Below are 21,387 nucleotides of genomic sequence, written 5' to 3'. Positions count from 1 at the left end.
AAATAACACAGTTCCTGCCACCTCATCAGTGGCATCACTGCTGTGTTGTGGTAAGCTACAAGTGCTGTCAACATTCAAATGCTTTTTCACTTTTAAAATACTGCTTAATATAATATAGTAAAGTAAGCCTTAAGACCAAAGTATTTTTTTATTGCTTGTTCTATATCTGTTATTAGTTTAAGGGTAAATGCATTTAACAAAGTAATAACTAAATTCCAATTTTCCTTGGAACCACATAGAGTTCCTATATTGAATTTTAAGTCTCATATAAGGTATTTTTTTTAAATAAAAAAGCTATAGAGAGTAAAAGAGAGCAGCATAATTAAAAATACTTACCTGCTCTTTACTCAATTTAATGTCTACAGAGTGGCATTCTGCAATTATAATAGATTTTGCATCTTTTGGATTTAAAGGGTCAAGATGAAGTGTAGGCCACAGCCTTTTATTTAAAGAAAAAGAAAAATGAAATTCTTTTCTAATGAAACAACAAAGCTTCCCATAATACAAATCAAAGTCCATTATAAGAATTAATTTTTTATACTACCTTCATAAAATTAATCATAGTAAGTAATATTATTTCCTTTATACATGTTATAATATGCATGTCATTACTTTTAGCAATTAATCACAACAAACACTGTTATAAGATAAAAGCTTATATATTGACTGTAAACTGGTAAAACATTTCTAGTTCTATGTTCTATATGATCAGTAAAATAACATCAGTATTGGTACCTATGAGGAATAGTGCCAGACATAGTCTTTGACCAAACATTACTTGTAATTCAGTCAAATTTAATCACCCTATAACATCCATTCTCAATGAAGTGCTGAAATTCTTTGTTGGAGAAGGGAAATCTTACGCTTTTTATAAACCACAAATCTGCGCTTTATACATAAAAAGTGTAAGATTTCCCCTCCCCAGCAAGCTAGTGAAGGTGATGGAATTCCAACTTAGCTATTTCAAATCCTAAAGGATGGTTCTGTTAAGGTGTTGCACTCAATATGCCAGCAAATTTGGAAAACTCAGCAGTGGCCACAGACTGAAAAATGTCAGTTTTCACTCCAATCCCAAAGAAAGGCAATGCCAAAGAATGTTCAAACTACTGTACAATTACGCTCATTTCACATGCCAGCAAGATTATGCTCAAAATCCTTCAAGCTAGGCTTCAACAGTATATGACCAAGAACTTCCAGATGTACAAGCTGGATTTAGAAAGGGCAGAGGAATCAGAGATCAAATATCCAACATCCATTGGCTCATAGAAAAAGCAAGAGAGTTCCAGAATAACATCTATTTCTGTTTCATTGACTAGGCTAAAGCCATTGACTGTGTGGATCACAACAAACTGTGGAAAATGTTTAAAGAGATGGAAATACCAGACCACCTTATCTGCCTTCTGAGAAACCTGTATGCAGGTCAAGAAGCAACAGTTAGAACTGGACATGGGACAACAGATTGGTTAAAAATTAGGAAAGGAGTCCATCAAGTCTATATATTGTCACGCAGCTTATTTAACTTACATGCAGAGTACATCATGCAAAATGCCAGGCTGCATGACTCACAAGCTGGAATCCAGATTGCTGGGAGAAATATCAATAACCTCAGATATACAGATGACACCACCCTAATGCAGAAAGCAAAGAGGAACTAAAGAACATCTTGAGGAAGGTGAAAGAGTGATAAAGCTGGCTTAAAACTCAACTTTCAAAAAACCAAGATCATAGCATCTGGGCCCATCACTTCCTGGCAAACACCTGGGGAAAAAGTGGAAACAGTGACAGGTTTTATTTTCTTGGGCTCCAAAATCACTGTGGACAGTGACTGCAGCCACAAAATTACACTTGCTCCTTGGAAGAAAAACTATGACAAACCTAGACTACATATTAAAAAGCAGAAACATCACTTTGCCAGCAAAGGTCCATATAGTCAAAGCTATGCTTTTTCCAATAGCCATGTATGGGTATGAGTCATGTTTCTCACAGCTGGTGAGACATATTTCTATCTCTGCATTTTAAACCAAAATTGTCAGCAAAAGGACCCAATTGCACTGAGTATACTTTTAATCTTTGCAAGAAAGCTGAGTGTTGAAGAATTGATGCTTTCAAATTGTGGTGCCAGAGAAGACTCTTGAGAGTCCTTGGACAGCAAGGAGATCAAAGCAGTCAATCCCAAAGGAAATCAACCCTGAATATTCATTGGAAGGACTGAAGCTGAAGCTCCAATACTTTGGCTACCTGATGGAAAGTGCCAACTCACTGGAAAAGACCCTGATGCTAGAAAAGATTGAAGGCAAGAGGAGAAGGGAGACACAGAGGATGAGATGGTTCAGTGGTATCACTGACTCAATCAATGGGTGTGAGTTTGAGCAAACTCTAGGAGATAGTGAAGAACGGGGAAGCCTGGTATGTTGCAGTCCATGGGGTTGCAAAGAGTCAGACATGACTTAGCAGCTGAACAACAAATACACATATATCTGTTTATCTTCATGAATTTATGTATGGTATATGTGTGATATTAAAATTTCTTGGTAGGGAGGTGATTAGGAAAAGCATTACTAAAAATGCTCCCGGGGTAGAGAGACAAAAATAGATTGAGAAACACCACTTCACAGAACTCAACCACTGCATCCCTTTTTAAGTTTTGGACTTGCATTTCAGGATCGCAGATGGCTAGTCTTATTTTTCTGGGCCCAGCTCTTCCCTTGTTTTCCTCACCCATAAATTTAACTGCCTACCAGACAGAAATCACCAATTGGAGCTATAATTGACAACTCAAACAAACCATGTCTGAAAACAAAACTCATGACCTTTCCTCCACAAACCTGCCTGTCCTCTGTGTTTCCCATCTTAGTTCATGGAACCACAATTTACTTTATTTCTCAAGCCAGAAACCTAGGGGCCATCCTAGTCTTCTCCCTCACATCTCAGATCTAATTTCCCACAAAATGCTATAGATTGCATCCTTTTCCTGAATTTGTCCATTTCTCCCTATCCTCACTCCCACTTACATGAAAAATATGAGAAATAATCACGTATCAAAAAACTTTCTTTCTACTTAAAATATTTCATGTAACCAGAAATAACTAATGTTAGCAGCTTACCTCCACGCTGGAGGGCATGTTTCTACATTCACAGAAACAATTACTCTTACATTCACAGGCAGGGGATCTATCAGCCATTTCATGTGTTTTTCAACTTGCTTAAAAATATAAAAACAATTTATATAAAAACAATAATAATTCCATCTATTAATTTAGAATATTTCAAAAGCTTTCCAATTAAAATGAAATTCTCATTATAGTTCTCATTAAGGGTAAAATCTTACTTGGGGATTATTTATCGTAGAATATTAGAAGTGGCAAAACACTACCATCACTGATCCGAATTATGGGCATGCAAGGAAATGTCAAAGCCCTAAAACTATATCAAAATGAACAATGTTTGCTAACTGTAAAAATATAGTTGGTCCTTCCCAACAAGATACTAGTGTCTACTGGCATATATATATATATGTATGTGTGTGTGTGTTTCTGTATTATCCACAGGCTTCCTCTCTATAAATTAAGCAGAAATAAAAGAAACAAAATCAACATTTTTTTCTCACAAACATGATTTAAACATCTGTCATTACTGATACTTTTTGTCTCTTTCTGAGTGTATCAACAGGTTGCAAAGTGAAAACATACCTGAATTTGATCTATAGAATCAATAATGATGATGATGCTGCCTTGATGACGGGCAGAGAGTTTTTCCAGCCAACGTGGAAATTCTTCCAAAAGCTTAGCAGGATCCAATGTCAGAGCAGATACTGACCAAGAATGCTGCATCAACTACAAGGTGAGAACATATACAAATTAAAGTAGCTACACTTTATCACACAGCTGGTGAGAAATATTTCTGTCTCTGCATTTTAAACCAAAATTGTCACCAGAAGGACCCAATAGCATTGAATATACTTTTAACCTTATGCAAAACCAAAACAAATGGGTAATACCGAAAATTAGTTTATCATCAGGTCCTCAGGCCAGACAACTTCTGAATCTAAATAAAAATTGTAGTAACTCCAAAAATGGTATATTCTACCTTTAGAGTCAGTCGTTTAATAATCAAGGAAGCCTCTGAGCTGGTTGACATGGGCCTCCCCACAAAATGAGAAAGAATTAGTGTGTTAGGGGAATTCTTCTGTTGTAATTGGATCCTGAAAGAAAAAGACCTTTTGTAAGACTGATAAACCTCCTTTACTGTCAACAAAAAAGAATTCACAATGCATTAAGCATCAATTGCTACCTGTTAGTAATTACAAGATCAGTTAATTTTGAATTAATATGGGAAATTTCCATTTTTACTCCACTTTTAGATTCTTTTAAATAAACCGTTAAAAATTATAGCTTCATTTTATTTACAAATTGATGTGACTAATGTTAATTAAAACATTTGAGGTTAAAGTATTAGTAAAATGAACATTTACCTAGGAAGAAAGTTTCTATGGTAAGTACAAAAATAATATTTTGAAGTATAACTTTGAATAAAAGGGCAATAAAAAGGAAATAACATATGATAATTCCTCAATGTAAATAATAACTATGAATGAAAGAAAATGGTCTTACCTCTTGTTTTTAAATAACATGATGAACTAAAATAAGAGTTTATTAGCTTAAATGAACCTTAGTCCATAATTTAAAGAACCAGTTTTACATTCATAGTAAAGATTATCCTTTATTTTGATATTCTTTATGATTTATTTCACTCTAAATAGTGTGTCTTATTTCAAATATTTAAAATCCCAATGAATCTTTAAAGATGAGCCCAGTAACTGAAAATAAAGGTACATGCCTCTGTAATTCACCTAATGCCCTGTCACACTGACCACTCCCTTCAGTTCAGTTCAACTGCTCAGTCCAACTCTGTGACCCCATGGACTGCAGCACGCCAGGCTTCCCTGTCAATCACCAACTCTTAGAGCTTGCTCAAGCTCATGTCCATTGAGTTGTTGATGCCATCCATCTTATCCTTTGTCATCCGCTTCTCCTGCCTTCAAACTTTCCCAGCATTAGGGTCTTTTCCAATGAGTCAGTTCTTTGAATCAGGTGGCCAAAGTATTGGAGCTTCAGCTTTAGAATCAGTCCTCACAATGAATATTCGGGATTGATCTCCTTTGGGATTGACCGGTTTGATCTCCTTGCTGTCCAAGGGACTCTCAAGAGTCTTCTCCAACACCACAGTTCAAAAGCATCAATTTTTCAGTGCTCAGCTTTCTTTATGGTCCAAATATCACATCCATACATGACTACTGGAAAAACCATAGCTTTGACTAGACAGACCTTTGTCGACAAAGTAATGTCTCTGCTTTTTAATATGCTGTCTAGGTTGGTCATAGCTTTTCTTCCAAGGAACAAACATCTTTTAATTTTGTGGCTGCAGTCATCATCTGCAGTGATTTTAGAGGCCAAGAAAATAAAGTCTGTCACTGTTTCCATTGTTTCCCCATTTATTTTCCATGAAGTGATGGGACCAGATGCCAAGATCTTAGTTTTCTGAATATTGAGTTTTAAGCCACATTTTTTACTCCCTCTCACTTTCATCAAGAGGCTCTTTAGTTCCTCTTAGCTTTCTGCCATAAGGGTGGTGTGATCTGCATATCGGAGGTTATTGATATTGATATTAACCACTCCCTTAGCTCTGACCTATATAATTTATGTGGGCTTCCCTGGTGGCTTAGTGGTAAAGAACCAGCCAGCCAGTGCAGGAGACTCAAGAGATGCCAGTTCGATCCGAGTTGGGAAGATCCCCTGGAGAGGGGAATGGCAACCCACTCCACTATTCTTGCCTGGGAAATCCCATGGACCGAGGAGCCTGACAGGCTACAATCCATGAGGTCACAAAAGAGTCAGACTTAACGACTAAACAACAACATAATTTATGTACACAATCACAAATGCTATTCCTTTCTCATTCTGTATCTTCCCTCTAACATTCAAGTTGTATATTTCTCAGGGCATGAGTCTGTTATTTTACTCTTTTTGCTTTTTTAATATTCAATACAGGCCCTGCAGGAAGGTAGACATGCAATAATTCACTTTGTTGAATGAGTTCAGTAGTTCAAATGATGACAACAATAACTGTTTAATTGCACTGTATCATACCACTTTGATAAAAGAAGGGACTTTCCAGAGCCTGGTCCTCCAGATACAAGAAGGGGTGGAATTGGTGCTGGTGCTGCCACAAGATCATTAAGGCGCTGGTAGTACTAGAAATAAAAATGAATGTAAATTGTAAATTGTGAAGAAGAACATGCCTCTTCAAATACTAAATAGAGTCAATTTCCAATTATCCTCTGAAATCAGTGGAGAAAAGCTGCAAGAAAAAATGAAATCTAGCTCTGTGAAGAATACTGTTGATAGCTTGATAGGGATTGCATTGAATCTATAAATTGCTTTGGGTAGTATACTCATTTTCACTATATTGATTCTTCCAATCCATGAACATGGTATATTTCTCCATCTATTAATGTCCTCTTTGATTTCTTTCACCAGTGTTTTATAGTTTTCTATATACAGGTCTTTAGTTTCTTTAGGTAGATATATTCCTAAGTATTTTATTCTTTTCATTGCAATGGTGAATGGAATTCTTTCCTTAATTTCTCTTTCTGTTTTCTCATTATTACTGTATAGGAATGCAAGGGATTTCTGTGTGTTGATTTTATATCCTGCAACTTTACTATAATCATTGATTAGTTCTAGTAATTTTCTGGTGGAGTCTTTAGGGTTTTCTATGTAGAGGATCATGTCATCTGCAAATAGTGAGAGTTTTACTTCTTCTTTTCCAGTTTGGATTCCTTTTATTTCTTTTTCTGCTCTGATTGCTGTGGCCAAAACTTCCAAAACTATGTTGAATAGTAATGGTGAAAGTGGGCACCCTTGTCTTGTTCCTGACTTTAGAGGAAATGCTTTCAATTTTTCACCATTGAGGATAATGTTTGCTGTGGGTTTGTCATATATATAGCTTCACAGAGCTAGAACAAATAATTTCACAATTTGTATGGAAACACAAAAAACCTCGATTAGCCAAAGCTATCTTGAGAAAGAAGAATGAACTGGAGGAATCAACCTACCTGACTTCAGGCTCTACTACAAAGCCACAGTCATCAAGACAGTATGGTACTGGCACAAAGACAGAAATATAGATCAATGGAACAAAATAGAAAGCCCAGAGATAAATCCACGCACATATGGACACCTTATCTTTGACAAAGGAGGAAAGAATATACAATGGATTAAAGACAATCTCTTTAACAAGTGGTGCTGGGAAAACTGGTCAACCACTTGTAAAAGAATGAAACTAGAACACTTTCTAACACCATACACAAAAATAAACTCAAAATGGATTAAAGATCTAAACGTAAGACCAGAAACTATAAAACTCCTAGAGGAGAACATAGGCAAAACACTCTCCGACATACATCACAGCAGGATCCTCTATGACCCACCTCCCAGAATATTGGATATAAAAGCAAAAATAAACAAATGGGACCTAGTTAAACTTAAAAGCTTCTGCACAACAAAGGAAACTATTAGCAAGGTGAAAAGACAGCCTTCGGAATGGGAGAAAATAATAGCAAATGAAGCAACTGACAAACAACTAATCTCAAAAATATACAAGCAACTCCTACAGCTCAATTCCAGAAAAATAAATGACCCAATCAAAAAATGGGCCCAAGAACTAAATAGACATTTCTCCAAAGAAGACATACAGATGGCTAACAACACATGAAAAGATGCTCAACATCACTCATTATCAAAGAAATACAAATCAAAACCATTATGAGGTGCCATTTCACGCCAGTCAGAATGGCTGCGATCCAAAAGTCTACAAGCAATAAATGCTGGAGAGGGTGTGGAGAAAAGGGAACCCTCTTACACTGTTGGTGGGAATGCAAACTAGTACAGCCACTATGGAGAACAGTGTGGAGATTCCTTAAAAAACTGGAAATAGAACTGCCTTATGATCCAGCAATCCCACTGCTGGGCATACACACTGAGGAAACCAGAAGGGAAAGAGACACGTGTACCCCAATGTTCATCGCAGCACTGTTTATAATAGCCAGGACATGGAAGCAACCTAGATGTCACCTGTTCTGAAGACCATCTCAGTTTCCAAGGATTCCTGAGAAACAATGAGAAGGTCTTATCTGAAGCCTTGGAGTCACCAAACTCACTACAGAGAATCAAGTTAGGACAGGCCACCTAAGATCTTTTTGAAATTGAGTGAATTCTATGCAAAGCCCAAGAACTCTTATTTCCGAGGCCATCCCAGATAGGAAAACTTGGTTCAGAGCTGAAAAGGAACTTGCTCAGAAAACTGCAAGATCTCAGTTGTTATAAAGGAATTTCCAAAGTCATCTTGAGGGTTAGGATGTTAAGTGTACCAGTGGTGTAAATGATAACTGATGAAGAATCAAAAGAATGTGTAATAAGCAGTTTGTGTGAGCTTTAGGGTAGCAGAGATTTCTAGCAATTACAATAAATAATTACTTAGTATAGTTTTTCAATCAGTTTTTCTGTTTGTCATATCATATTTCCCAGGAATTCAAATATTTCTGATAGAAATGATGCTTCTCAAGAAACAAAGGGCTTATTTGATTTATGACCTCATAAACCTCGTAAATTGTTAGGTTATATGACCTAACAATTTAGTTCATGGCCCCACCTAAAGTCTAGGTGGCTTAAAGTGGTAAAGAATCTGCCTGCCAATGCAGGAGACTCAGGAGACCTGGGTTCAATCTGTGGATCAGGAAGATCCCCTGCAGGAGGAAATGGCAACCCACTCTAGTATTCTTGCCTGGAGAATCCCATGGACAGAGGAGCCTGGCAGGCTACAATCGATAGGGTAGCAAAGAGTCAGATACTACTGAGCACGTACACGAAGTCTTTTTATAGACCTGTGTTTCCCACATTAAGACTCCTTGCCACAGAAGAAAGCACGGGATTTATAGCCAGAAGATCTAGGTTAAAATCTTACATCTGCAATCTATACTCTGTAGGCTCATAGGCAAACTGTAATCTGAACCTTAGGTTCTTCAATTATAAAATAGTGATATCTTGCCTTCCTTATGAAATAACAATTTAACATTACCATGTGATGGGTACCGTGTCAAGTGCTTTATGTGCAAGATCTGGTTTAGTCCCCCCAACAACCATGTGAGGTAGGTTCTATAGTCATCCTCATTTTATACACAAGAAAGTCAAAGCTTAGAGCTAAGTTGCTTGGTCAAAAGCCATAGTGAGGAAACAGTGGAACCAAGACATAAAACTGAGTCTAAATTATAAAAGCCATTAAAAGTTCTATAAAAAAAATAGCTGTTAGTGACAGTTACTGTAATATTAAGATATTCTTTTATTAATTTTTAAATATTAAGTGTTTTTTAAACTTGAAGATAGATTCTTTGTACACTTCTAGTCTTGTTTATTCGCTTAGATATTTAAAGATGCTGAAGGACAGATCTGCCTATTGCGTTAACTACTCTGCTTTGTTTTCTGGATGTTTGGTATTTTGATTCCTCTAGGAACTGGAAGAATAGATAGCCTGACTATTTTTATCAGGTTTCCTAGGCATATTATCTTAGAGAATTGCAGACGGTAGCATAATAAACATGTAGTTGATAAATCCTAATCTGTAACTAGGGCTTCCCAGGTGGCACTAGTGGTAAAGAACCCAGCTGCCAATGCAGGAGACATAAGAGACGTGGGTTCAATCCCTGGGTTGGGAAGATCCCTTGGAGGAAGGCATGGCAACCCACGTCAGTATTCTTGCCTGAAGAATCCCATGGACAGAGGAGCCTGGTGGGCTACGGCAAATAGGGTCGCAAACAGTCAGACATGACTGAAGTGACTTTGCACACAAGCACAATCTGTAAGTAAACATGTTTGATGTTCATAAGTATATTTGAATCTCACTTTTTTTCACATGATACAAACCTAAGCACATGTCTCAACATGGATAATTGAGCCATCAGGAAGTTATTAACATAGTCCTTAACCTTGACTATAATTAGATTAAACCACAATTACATTACAGCTTTTAAGTGCAACTGATTTTTGTTGGAACTGTAAACCAAATGCTTACTTTCTCGAATCCCAACTCATGGGCTGAATTTGAAGCTTGCTGAAAAGCTTCCATTTGCTCTTGTTCATCATGTATGTCCCACAGAACATCACCAAAATCATCTTCTTCTGGAATAGAATCTTCACTGCCCAAATCCTTGGTGTCTAGGTCTGTGTTTTCAAAGCCCAGGATGTCCTGAACACCAAGAGCAAGCACACAAAAGTGAATGAAGGTGGGGAGGGAGGAGGGAGGAGGGTTCAGGATGGGGAACACATGTATACCTGTGGCGGATTCATTTTGATATTTGGCAAAACTAATACAATTATGTAAAGTTTAAAAATAAAATAAAATTAGAAAAAAAAAAAAGTGAATGAAGGAAGTGAAGACCTTGTACAGTATAGTCAGCACACAGGCCTAAGGTGGCCCTCATCTACCTTGGAGGGCAAGTTCAAACCTATGGCCTTTAATGGTACCTCCAGGGATCAATTTATAACTATAAAATTAAGCAATAGTTTAAAAATAAAGGTAAAGAAATATTAGGGCTTCCTTGGTGGCTCAGACAGTAAAGAATCTGCCTGCAATGCAGGAGATTGAGGTTCAGTCCCTGGATCAGGAAGATCTCCTGAAGAAGGGAATGGCAACCCACCCCAGTATCCTTGCCTGGAGAAATCCATCAACAGAGGAAGCTGGTGGCTTAGAGTACATGGGATCGCAAAGACTTGGACACAACTGAGTGACTAACAGAACAACACAAAGAAATATTAAAATAATAAAAACAAAGACCTCTCTCTTTCATTAAAGTTAGAGGGGATCTGGTTTCTGAAAAATATTACACAATAGGGTTGTATTTGGCTAGTGAACAATTTTAAAGACTGTGCTAATGTCTAAGATATATGCTGCTTTACATTTTTATAAGAATTTAATTACTAATTAGGGTTTTTTTATGTTAAATATCTCTGCTGTGATATCTACTCTTTATATTAATCACTGAAAATATATTGTCCTACAAGTGATAAAGTTGGTGAGTATGTCCATTTTCATTTATTACCATTTATTCTGTTTAATTCATTTATTTCGGGGCTCACTCTTTTTCTCTAATAACATATCTCCATACTTTAACATGAGTTAATTTTTAAAAAGTAATCTAAACCCTTATTTCTCAAATAGAGTTCCCAGTACCCTGAGGGAGAGGTCAGCAGGTAAGAATAAACACAGACTAAACATCTTCTTGTGTCCATTTTACTTGAAGATAGGGAATACTTTTTATTATCATTATTAGCATTTTTGCTGATACATAATTTTGAATGATTTTTAATATTAAAAATAAAGAGGTAAATATCAAGCAAAATATTTAACTCACATAAAGTTTCAAGATAATACTGAGATATCATAGAAACTTTTAGTCTGAGATGTCTCTGAGATCCGTGACCTCAGACACACAGAGGTATGTTTTCACTCGTCTGTATGGTTAGGAGGATAGTAAAATCCATCCTGAATTTTTCTATTTACAAAAACTCAAGGTGCACACAGAACCTGAGGAGACCCTCTATTGAACAGGATGAACATTATCCCTCAAATACTTGCTTTTTACCTACCGCTTTTGTAATCCATTTTATACCTGATGGGTATTAAAGAATCAAATTGTTTGTGAGCTCAGAGATACAGATACACAGTACTGGGAATGTCACAACAATACTACAGGATGGACTCTTGCCAGAAACAAGGGCACACAACTCAAGCATTGTTTTCAAAAAAGCAAACAAGTGATTTTCTCTGGAAAACTCAATTTTGTTGAAATCAGTCAAGATATTTGAGATGAAATCTTACAGGGAATGCATATTTACCTGTTTAATAATCTTTTCTACATAAATATAGGTTTTATAGACTCCTTCTGCAGGATCTCCCAAGTGATCAATGATCTAGTGGGGGGGGAAAAAAAGAAGTTTAACAACAAGAAAAAGCAATACTAACAGGAGGAGGAGGTGGTACTGAACATTTTTACAGGTTTATGTGTCAGGAACAGTTCTAAGTGCTCTGTGTGTATAGCTCACTTAGCCTCACAACCCTATAAGAAGACACTGTTATTCTCTCCATTTTCTAGAAGAGGAAACTGAGGCAAGTTAAATAACTTGTCTAAGGTCACACAGGGATTTTGTGTGAACAATGTTGCAAATAAAACAAAACATATGCCTTTTTTTTTTTTTTGGTTCATGTGTTCATCTGGAAAAGTGACTGGTATTGGTGATGCCAAAACTCTGTCCAGGACCTGGTATCACCACTGAAAGTCCACTTTGTCTGGACTGATGCACACAGCTGACCATTGTGACACGAAAGAGCAGGAACCTACTAAGGACCTGGATAGGTGGGATGGTATGTGCTGGGGCCCTGGAAGCAGCGTCTACACCCCTGGGTGTGCTGCGAGGCCATGGAACCTCCATCTCTGCCTGCAAACAGAAGCAGATTTTATCATGTGGAGCAGAGACTGTGGAAAGTATTCCTAAGTTTGGCTTGATTCTTTTTATCTCACAGCCTCGGGGGAAATAATTTTTGTTTCTTTCTTCTTGTCCTGCAACCTCAACACGTAGGCTCATATAAAAGCCCTCTCTGAATATTGCTTGCTTTCTGCCTATTTGTTTTGGAAGGGTAATCAGGATAACCTGAGGAAACGTGGAAGGGTTGGGGTCCCTGGTTGTGGTGAGGGGGAACCAGCCTTTCTTTAGTGGGAGTTAATGGGGCTTCCTCTGCTTTTCTCTGTGGACCTGGGGCCTAGGTGCTCAGCAAATCTGTGGGTTATTTATAGAATGATCCAGAGGAGTGGTGGGGGGAGGAGGCCATGTGCCAAGGCTGAGGGGGCCTTCACCTGGGGAGCAGGTGGGGGTGCAGAGGACAAGGTACCCCCACAACTGCCCCTCTCAGCTCCTTCCCTGTTTGGCTGGGGGGCTTGGCCCCAGGTGAAAGGAATAGTCTTTTTTTTCAGGAAAACTCCAATGGCTGAATTCTCATAGTTTTGTTTCAGGTAAAAACTTGTAGATTCCTTGCTAATCACTTCACCTTTTGGGTTATGAACATTCCAAAGCTAGGCAACGCCAAATACCAGCCTTTATTGTTTTAATCACTCTGCTGAATGTCCCTTCTCTTGATGTCCTGAATGGCATTTTTTTTTTTCTTAAACACATAGTCACACACACATGAATTAAACAGCTAATTTCATCTTATGTATTTCTGTACCATTCAATATACATAACATTCAAAATCCATCTTTATGCCAGTAAAACTACAATTCTACAAAACAAAGCAAAGAAGTTTAGCCTACATTTAAATTTATAATCATAGTAGAGAGATTGTGACTCCTATATAAAAAAATTCAACCTGTGGTATACTAATTTTTAAAAGCAGTATCTATAGAATAAGTAACTTCCCTTGTAGCATCTAGTAACATAGGCTGGTACTAAAATAAATTAAAATAGGATGAAATGGCTCTGGAGATTAACTATAATAAAAATGTACTCTTTTTTTCTTAGACTCTTCACTGTGTTATGCTGACTTCAAGAAAAATGTTTGTATTCACATTTGATCTTATTTTCTGGCTGGACATAGAGAAACAGAAACTTTGTGAAAACCCTAGAGTTGTTTAATTGTATTCTTACCATTAACTATAAACATTTACCAAGTTATCTCAGCATGCAGTAATGCAAAGCCTGTAATCGCTATTCTAAAATACATTCTGCTTTGCATCTAAGATGATCAAATCCTTCTCCCACTCATCATCAGTTTTTGGCTTTTCCCAAAGCCCTCAGAAAGGGTTACCAGGAAAAGGCTCTTCTTTACACTGATCCTTGGCCAATAATAGATAGAACGACTCTGTGCTTGAGAAAAATGCACAGTAATGATTCTGATTTGCCCACTTACATATCATATACTTTTTAGGTATATATCACTATTCGTGTCTCGTTCTCTCATAGTCCACGACTAATCTCTTAGGAAATCTATTGACTCTGTCAAAATTTATTCAGAATCCTGTCACTTCTCATCACATCCTTTGGTCTGAGCCATCAGCAACTCTCGTCTGGATAACAGCAGGAGCTCTCCAGCTCTGTCCCCCTCCACTACCCTCCCTTCAAACCACAGTCAGTTCTCAACACAGCAGCCCAAGACAGCCTTGTCACAACAGCATTTCTTCCTCTTTGGTTAAAGTCCTTCAATGGCTCCCCACCTCACTCTAAGTGAGAAAAACCAAGGTTTTTCAGGATTGGCTCACATCCCCTCACTCACTCTGCTCCAGCCACACTAGCATCCTTCCTTTCCTCAAACATGCCAGGCTCACTCCCACCTCATGGCTTTTGTCCCAGCACACTGCTCTCCCAAGCATGTTCTTAAAAACAACCTATGAAATTTACCTTGGCTTTGCTGGTCTTGTTCAGGTTAGAAACTTGATCAATCAGTTGCTGGACAGAGTCAGAACTGACTTTCCCATCCTCCAAACGATGATAAATTAATCGTGGTTTGCCTTCAGGGTTTTTCAGAAAAGCTTCTTCACAGTCTTCCAATAAAAGACTAGATTGGAAATCAGTATTTCTTGTGCTACACTGCACTGTGGCAGCACACAGATAGTCTATTAACCTAAGTCCCAAGAAGGGGATTTCCTACAATGACAAGCGGCCAGGAAATGCCCTGCTGCAGAACAAGTGAAACTTTCCAAAAATGGATGTTTTTTATAGCTTTGTTCTAGCTTATATTAAAGTACAGTATATTCACTAGCAGAGTAGACAATAGCAGACAAAAATTGGGCAATAAATTAAATTTAAAATCATACATAAATTTATTTAAATATAATTTTTTAAAACAACTTCTCAAAAATACTGTTAAACATTGCTCAAAATAATGCACCAGACTCATGACACTTTGCAAATAAATGGAAAACCTAATTCCATATACAATTATATAATTCTCAAGTTAAAACACAAATATTATCAGCCTCAAGGTTTCAAGATTTTCTCTCCTCTAGTCCTTTAGCCTTTACTCATCCAGTAAATGATCTGAATCCTTATACCCCAGATACACTGTAAGAAAGATCCAGAGGCAAATGAGAAAGGCTAGAAAGGCTAGGTAAAAATCTTGACCAAGGTAAAGGTTAAAAAGAAATTCTGTTACAATGTACTATAACTATAACTATAGTTTGTACTATTCCTATTTAAGTTCTAGAAATCTTATAGACTATTAGCATTTTCTATATCACAAGGAAAACTATAAATTTCCCTTTCTAAAAGGCATTAAATCAAAATTTGTCTAGGGAGGCAAATAAGTACTGTATATACAAGGGAAAGCAATTATACGATTCAGAATCTTCATTAAAAAACTAAAATACCAGCCCTAATACAAAACAGAAGAAAAAACAAAGAGGAAACCCAAAAAAAAACAACATGGTTGCAAAGATTAAAGAATTAACGAGAAAAACAACAAATGACATATACTACCACCTGAGATAAAACGTTACCCAGATGTTAAATATAAAACAGGATATATTCTTAATAAATATAAAAACAAAACAAGAAAGGAAAACAGGGAGGGGAGGTAAAGAACTCCAACTAGAGGAAATCAAGTTGAAGGAATCCTCAAACTTGTTTTGTGAAAAGGTTCCTTGACTAGGTGGTTCCCCGGCCACCTGGCCTCTGGCTATCCAGACTATACTCTATAGTCTTAAGGATCAAGGATGGGTTATACTGCAGAGTCTCTTGTAAAGCTTAGGGCTCCAAACACTTCCATACACAGTTAAAGTCAGAGTTGGTCCTCAATAAAAAGAGAAAAAATGCTTTGGAAGGATTAAATACAATCAGATAGAAAGTATAGAAAGAAAAACTAACCCCTTATTTAACCTTCTATCTATCCTATTCTGTCTTCTATCTATATATCTAACTGGTAGAAAAAAAAAAAAAAGAAAAACTTTGTTTGCAGATTAGATTCATTGGTGTGATTATATTTACATTATAAGAAAACTGCTCACTTTACAGGATTTAAGTAGTTACCTCCTCAGCAAATTAAAAGTATGATTTAACACTTATACAAGTGTTCAAGTGCCTCTCAATCTGTATATGAACAAAGAAAATAATGAAGGTTAACGCTAATTACTGAAATCAGGGGTCACCACCCTTTTTTGTGAAGAGTCAGCTAGCCAACATTTTAGGCTTTGCAGTACACACTGTCTCTGCCGAAATAATCAACGCTGGTGGTACACTGTGAAAGCGGCTGTAGACAATACACAAATAAAGGAACGTATCTGTGTTCCAGTAAAATTTTATTTATAAAAACAGGTGACTGGCTGGATTTGACTTGAGGGCCATGGTTTGCTAAACCCTGATTAAAATGATCTTACATTAATGATGTTAATCTTATAACCTATCGAAAACAAGCCTAACAGTGTGAAACTTTTTATTAATATTTCCTTGGAAGAAAAGTTATGAACAACCTAGATAGCATATTGAAAAGCAGAGACATTACTTTGCCAACAAAGGTCCATCTAGTCAAGGCTATGGTTTTTCCAGTGGTCATGTATGGATATGAGAGTTGGACTGTGAAGAAAGCTGAGTGCTGAAGAATTGATGCTTTTGAACTGTGGTGTTGGAGAAGACTCTTGAGAGTCCCTTGGACTGCAAGGAGATCCAACCAGTCCATCCTAAAGGAGATCAGTCCTGGGTGTTCATTGGAAGGAATGATGCTGAAGCTGAAACTCCAGTACTTTGGCCACCTCATGCGAAGAGCTGAGTCATTCAAAAAGACCCTGATGCTGGGAGGGATAGAGGGCAGGAGGAGAAGGGGACGATAGAGGATTAAATGGCTGGAATGCATCACCGACTTGATAGACATGAGTTTGGGTAAACCCCGGGAGTGGTGATGGACAGAGTGGCCCAGTGTGCTGCGATCCATGGGGTTGCAAAGAGTTGGACATGACTGAGCAAACCTAGATAGCATATTCAGAAGCAGAGACATTATTTTGCCAACAAAGTTTCATCTAGTCAAGGCTATGGTTTTTCCTGTGGTCATGTATGGATGTGAGAGTTGGACTGTGAAGAAGGCTGAGTGCCGAAGAATTTATGCTTTTGAACTGTGGTGTTGGAGAAGATTCTTGAGAGTCCCTTGGACTGCAAGCAGATCCAACCAGTCCATTCTGAAGGAGATCAGCCCTGGGATTTCTTTGGAAGGAATGATGCTAAAGCTGAAACTCCAGTACTTTGGCCACCTCATGCAAAGAGTTGACTCATTGGAAAAGACTCTGATGCTGGGAGGGATTGGAGGCAGGAGGAGAAGGGGATGACAGAGGATGAGATGGCTGGATGGCATCACTGACTCTATGGACGTGAGTCTGAGTGAACTCCGGGAGTTGGTGATGGACAGGGAGGCCTGGTGTGCTGCGATTCATGGGGTCGCAAAGAGTCGGACACGACTGAGCGACTGAACTGAACTGAACTGAACTATGAAAAGTCATATAATTTTTTGAATTTCAAGGATTGTCTTTGATTATAAGAATGCAATTAGAAAGAGAAAACAAGATAGTGGAGGAGTAGGTGGATGTGGAGTACATCTCTCTCCACAGATATATCAGGAATACACCTTCAGACACAGAAGTGTGTGCAGAACACCAGCTGAGAGCAGACAGGAGTACCAGACACACCAGAAAAGAATATACAGAACCACACAAAAACTCAGTAGGATGAAGGAACTAGGAGGAAAAACAGGAATGTTAGTAGGACTGGACCCATCCACAGCAGGTCGGGGACCTGAAGCAGGGGTCCAATCCACACATTGGGGCAACTGTCTGAGTTAGAGGAGAAACATTTATGAGAGTGAACAAGCTGATCTGTGGCAGCCTAAATGCAATGAGAATCAGACAGTCCTTGCCACAGCCATATGCATCCTGGACAAGGACACAGGTCCCCAGAAGGTGCAGCAGCTGAGAGCTGCAACTTAGGGATTGTGGAGCAATCCTAGGGCAAGGGCTGCTGTTGACTGTGGACAGATGGACTGAGGGGATGTGAGGGAGGAGATTGTGGTGGGAAATGCCTGTGAAGGAAAGCCAAGCAGCCATGGAAGCAAGGCAATACTGAGTCACATGTAAGGGTTAGAGCCATCATCATAGCCTCTCTCTCCCCACAGCCAGCATTGGCAGATGAACAATAGAGAGAATGGCCCACCAAGCCCCTGACCTACCTGAACTAGAGTAGGATGCCACCCAGGGTGACTGTTTAAGTGCCTGACTCACCGATCTACAGAGAAGGACCCCAGCCTCTATGTACCTGATGCACTGAACTACAGAGAAGGACCCCAGGCAAGGGAGCCCTCTAAGTGTCTGAATGGATGGAGCTACAGAGAAAGACTAGCCAAAGAGGCCTTCTGATCGCCAGCTACCAGAGACTTGAGAAAAGACTCTGATAGGGCCATAACTCCTGCAGTGAAGGCAGTCTGTGAACCTGCACACTTGGCGCCGCCAAGTCCCTGCAAACCAAGCAGCTGCACCACGTTCATGCTAAACCCTCACTTGGGCAGAGCTGCCACAAGTAAAAAAAAGTCTTGCCACTATGCACATGGGGTCGCTTTGGTTATGTCCAACTCTTCGCGACCCTGTGCACTATGGCCTGCCAGGCTTCTCTATCAGGGGGTCTCTCCAGGCAAGAATACTGGAGCATTTGGGCCATTACTGGTTGCACTCTTCTAGAGCACTGTATTTCCTGCTGCCCTAGCTGCCAACTCCCCTGAGTATCTGGTGCTACCAGAACCCCTGCAACCCAAGCAGCTGTACCACCTCTGCAACTGGCCCTCTCTGGGACAGATCCAAGTCCTCCAGGGCAGCCTCAGAAGCAAACCCCAGTGGATGACCAAAGAGGTGGAAATAAAACCACAACTGAAACTTAGGGGCAGGGTGCCTAAGGAAGAAGACCCAAAACCTTCCCACTAGCTGTACAAGTTGCAGATTAAATTCACATGAACAACTAGGCAGACTGTGTGTCTATGGAATGTATAAAAGGACATTGAGAGCTCCCACAAAAGAAAACACACTAGTTCTGACAGCTGTGGATATTGGAGGCAAGAACACACAGGAATCAAACCACATTAGAATCTGAGCTGCCCCCACAGCAGGTCCAGAGACCAGCACAGTGTTGGAGGGCATCCTAGGGAGGTGAGGTGGGCTGTGACTCCCAGTGAGGGAAAGGATCTTGACAGCAGTGACTCAAGAAAAACATTTATTATTCTTATGTTTTAACTTGTTCGGTACTTTCTTTTGGATTTTTTTTTCTTTTTCCTTTGTCCCTTTTTCTTTCCTTTCCCCCCAACCCATCCTGTTGTAGTTGTTGATTTTATTGGCATCATGAAATCTAATTAAGCTTTTGATTTTTTTTTTTTTTTTTAAATCATGATTTTCCTTGTTTTAAACCTCTTCTTCTACATTGGGCTTTTGCAGTTCTGTGGAGTTTGTTTTTTTTTTTTTTTTTTCTCTCTCTTCTTTTTTCTTTTTTCTGCCCTTTCCTCTTCCTTTTTTCCCTTTTCTCCTTTTTTAATCTTAGTTTTTTTAAACCTATTATTATTTTCCTACATTTATTCTTTGTTTGCTTTTCCTACTGTTCTTTTCACCTTGAAGTTAAGCTTTAATGTATAATGTCTCCTTTATCTACCTCTGTTTAATTTTACATATCTATTCTTTCTTTCTTTCCTTTCCTCTCAACATATTTGTTAGTTTTATTTTCATTGCTTTATTCCCCACTTGGCATCTTGCTTTAGTTTTGTTTTCTAGTTTGTGCTTTAGTTAGCTTAGTTCTTAACCATTAGATATAATTTTTGTTTTCCTTTGTTTGGTCAATCTATTGAACTTTATTTTTCTTGGACTGTTTTGATTTTGCTTATGGGTGTATATGTATATGTGTATATTCCATTATTTTAATTATTATTTGCCTGATTTTGTAACTGCCATTTATCTGGGTTTCATCTTTGGTTTCATGTTTTGGGGTATTGGTTTTAATCTCACTTAATGCCATAACAAATCACTTGTGGAATACTTGATCCTGACCAGAGATCAAGCCCTGAGCCTTTGGAGTGGGAGTACTGATTCCAAGACCCTAGATTACCAGAGAACTAACCCTCTGGAGTATCAAATAGCGAGAACTCCTGCAAAGGAAACCACTTGAATACAAGACCCAGCATCACCCAACCACCAGTAGTACCCTATGAAGGACACTTCATCCAAACAACAAACAAAAATACAAACCCAGTCATCAGCAGACAGGATTACCACCTCACTCAGCCTTGCCCATCAGAGGAAAAACAAACAAATAAAAAAAAACTTGGCACAAATCTCACCCTATACAAAGCTTACACAAACCACTGCACCAACCATAGTGGGGCAGAAACCAAAAGGAAGAAAGAATTCAACCTTGAAGCCTGGGGAAAGGAGACATCAAACACAGTAAGTTTAAATAAAAAGAATGAAAAGGAAGAGAAATAATGCACAAATGAAGGAACAAACTAGAAACACAGAAGTCCAAATAAGTGAAGAGGAAACAGGCAAATTAGCTGAAAAACAATTCAGAATAATGATAGTAAAGATGATCAAAAACTTTGAAAACAGAACAGAGAAAATGCAATAATCAATTAACAAAGACCTAGAAGAATTAAGGAATAAAGATACAGAGACAAACAACACAATTACTGAAATTAAAAATAGAAGGAATCAGTAGCAGAATATCTGAAGCACAAGAAGGAATCAGTGCGCTAGAAGATAAAATGGTGGAAATAACTTATGAAGAGCAGAATAAAGTAAAAAGAATAAAAAGAACTGAGGGTAGTCTCAGAGACCTCTGGGACAATATCAAACACACTAATATTCAAATTATAGGGGTTCCAGAAGAAGATGAGAAAAAGAAAGAGTATGAGAAAAATTTTGAAGAGATTAGAGTTGAAAATTTCCCCAACATGGAAAAGGGTCTGTCAATCAAGTCCAAGAGATGCAAAGAGTCCCATACAGGATAAATCCATGGAGAAACATGCCAAGACACACACTAATCAAAATAACAAAGATTAAACACAAAGAAAGAATATTAAAATCAGCAAGGGAAAAGCAACAAGTAACGTACAAGGAAACCCCATACGTTTAACAGCTGATCTTTCAGCAGAAACTCTGCAGACCAGAAGGGAATGGGAGGATATATTAAAAGTACTGAAAAAGGAAAAATCTACAACAAAGATTACTCTACCCAGCAAGGATCTCATTCAAAACTGATGGACAAATCCAAAGCTTTT

General features: G+C 38.2%; 1 protein-coding gene across 2 annotated transcripts in view; it reads right to left on the bottom strand.

Annotated features, from left to right (window-relative positions):
- The window catches only part of NPHP3 (nephrocystin 3), a 56,341-nt gene that overhangs the window by 22,336 nt on the left and 12,618 nt on the right, over window positions 1-21,387 (bottom strand). For both annotated transcript variants that reach the window (XM_019962380.2, XM_019962370.2), the window contains exons 7-14: window positions 14,502-14,658; window positions 11,949-12,023; window positions 10,126-10,299; window positions 6,147-6,250; window positions 4,087-4,201; window positions 3,690-3,833; window positions 3,105-3,202; window positions 337-439 (exon numbers count right to left, since the gene is read on the bottom strand). In XM_019962380.2, coding sequence (XP_019817939.2) covers window positions 337-439; window positions 3,105-3,202; window positions 3,690-3,833; window positions 4,087-4,201; window positions 6,147-6,250; window positions 10,126-10,299; window positions 11,949-12,023; window positions 14,502-14,658 — 970 coding nt within the window. The remainder of the gene's footprint in view (window positions 1-336; window positions 440-3,104; window positions 3,203-3,689; window positions 3,834-4,086; window positions 4,202-6,146; window positions 6,251-10,125; window positions 10,300-11,948; window positions 12,024-14,501; window positions 14,659-21,387) is intronic.

This window comes from Bos indicus, chromosome 1 (assembly GCF_029378745.1).
Source record: "Bos indicus isolate NIAB-ARS_2022 breed Sahiwal x Tharparkar chromosome 1, NIAB-ARS_B.indTharparkar_mat_pri_1.0, whole genome shotgun sequence".
NCBI lineage: Eukaryota > Metazoa > Chordata > Mammalia > Artiodactyla > Bovidae > Bos > Bos indicus.
The sequence above is the reverse complement of the archived record's forward strand: the minus strand, read 5'-3'. Positions and strand labels throughout refer to the sequence as shown.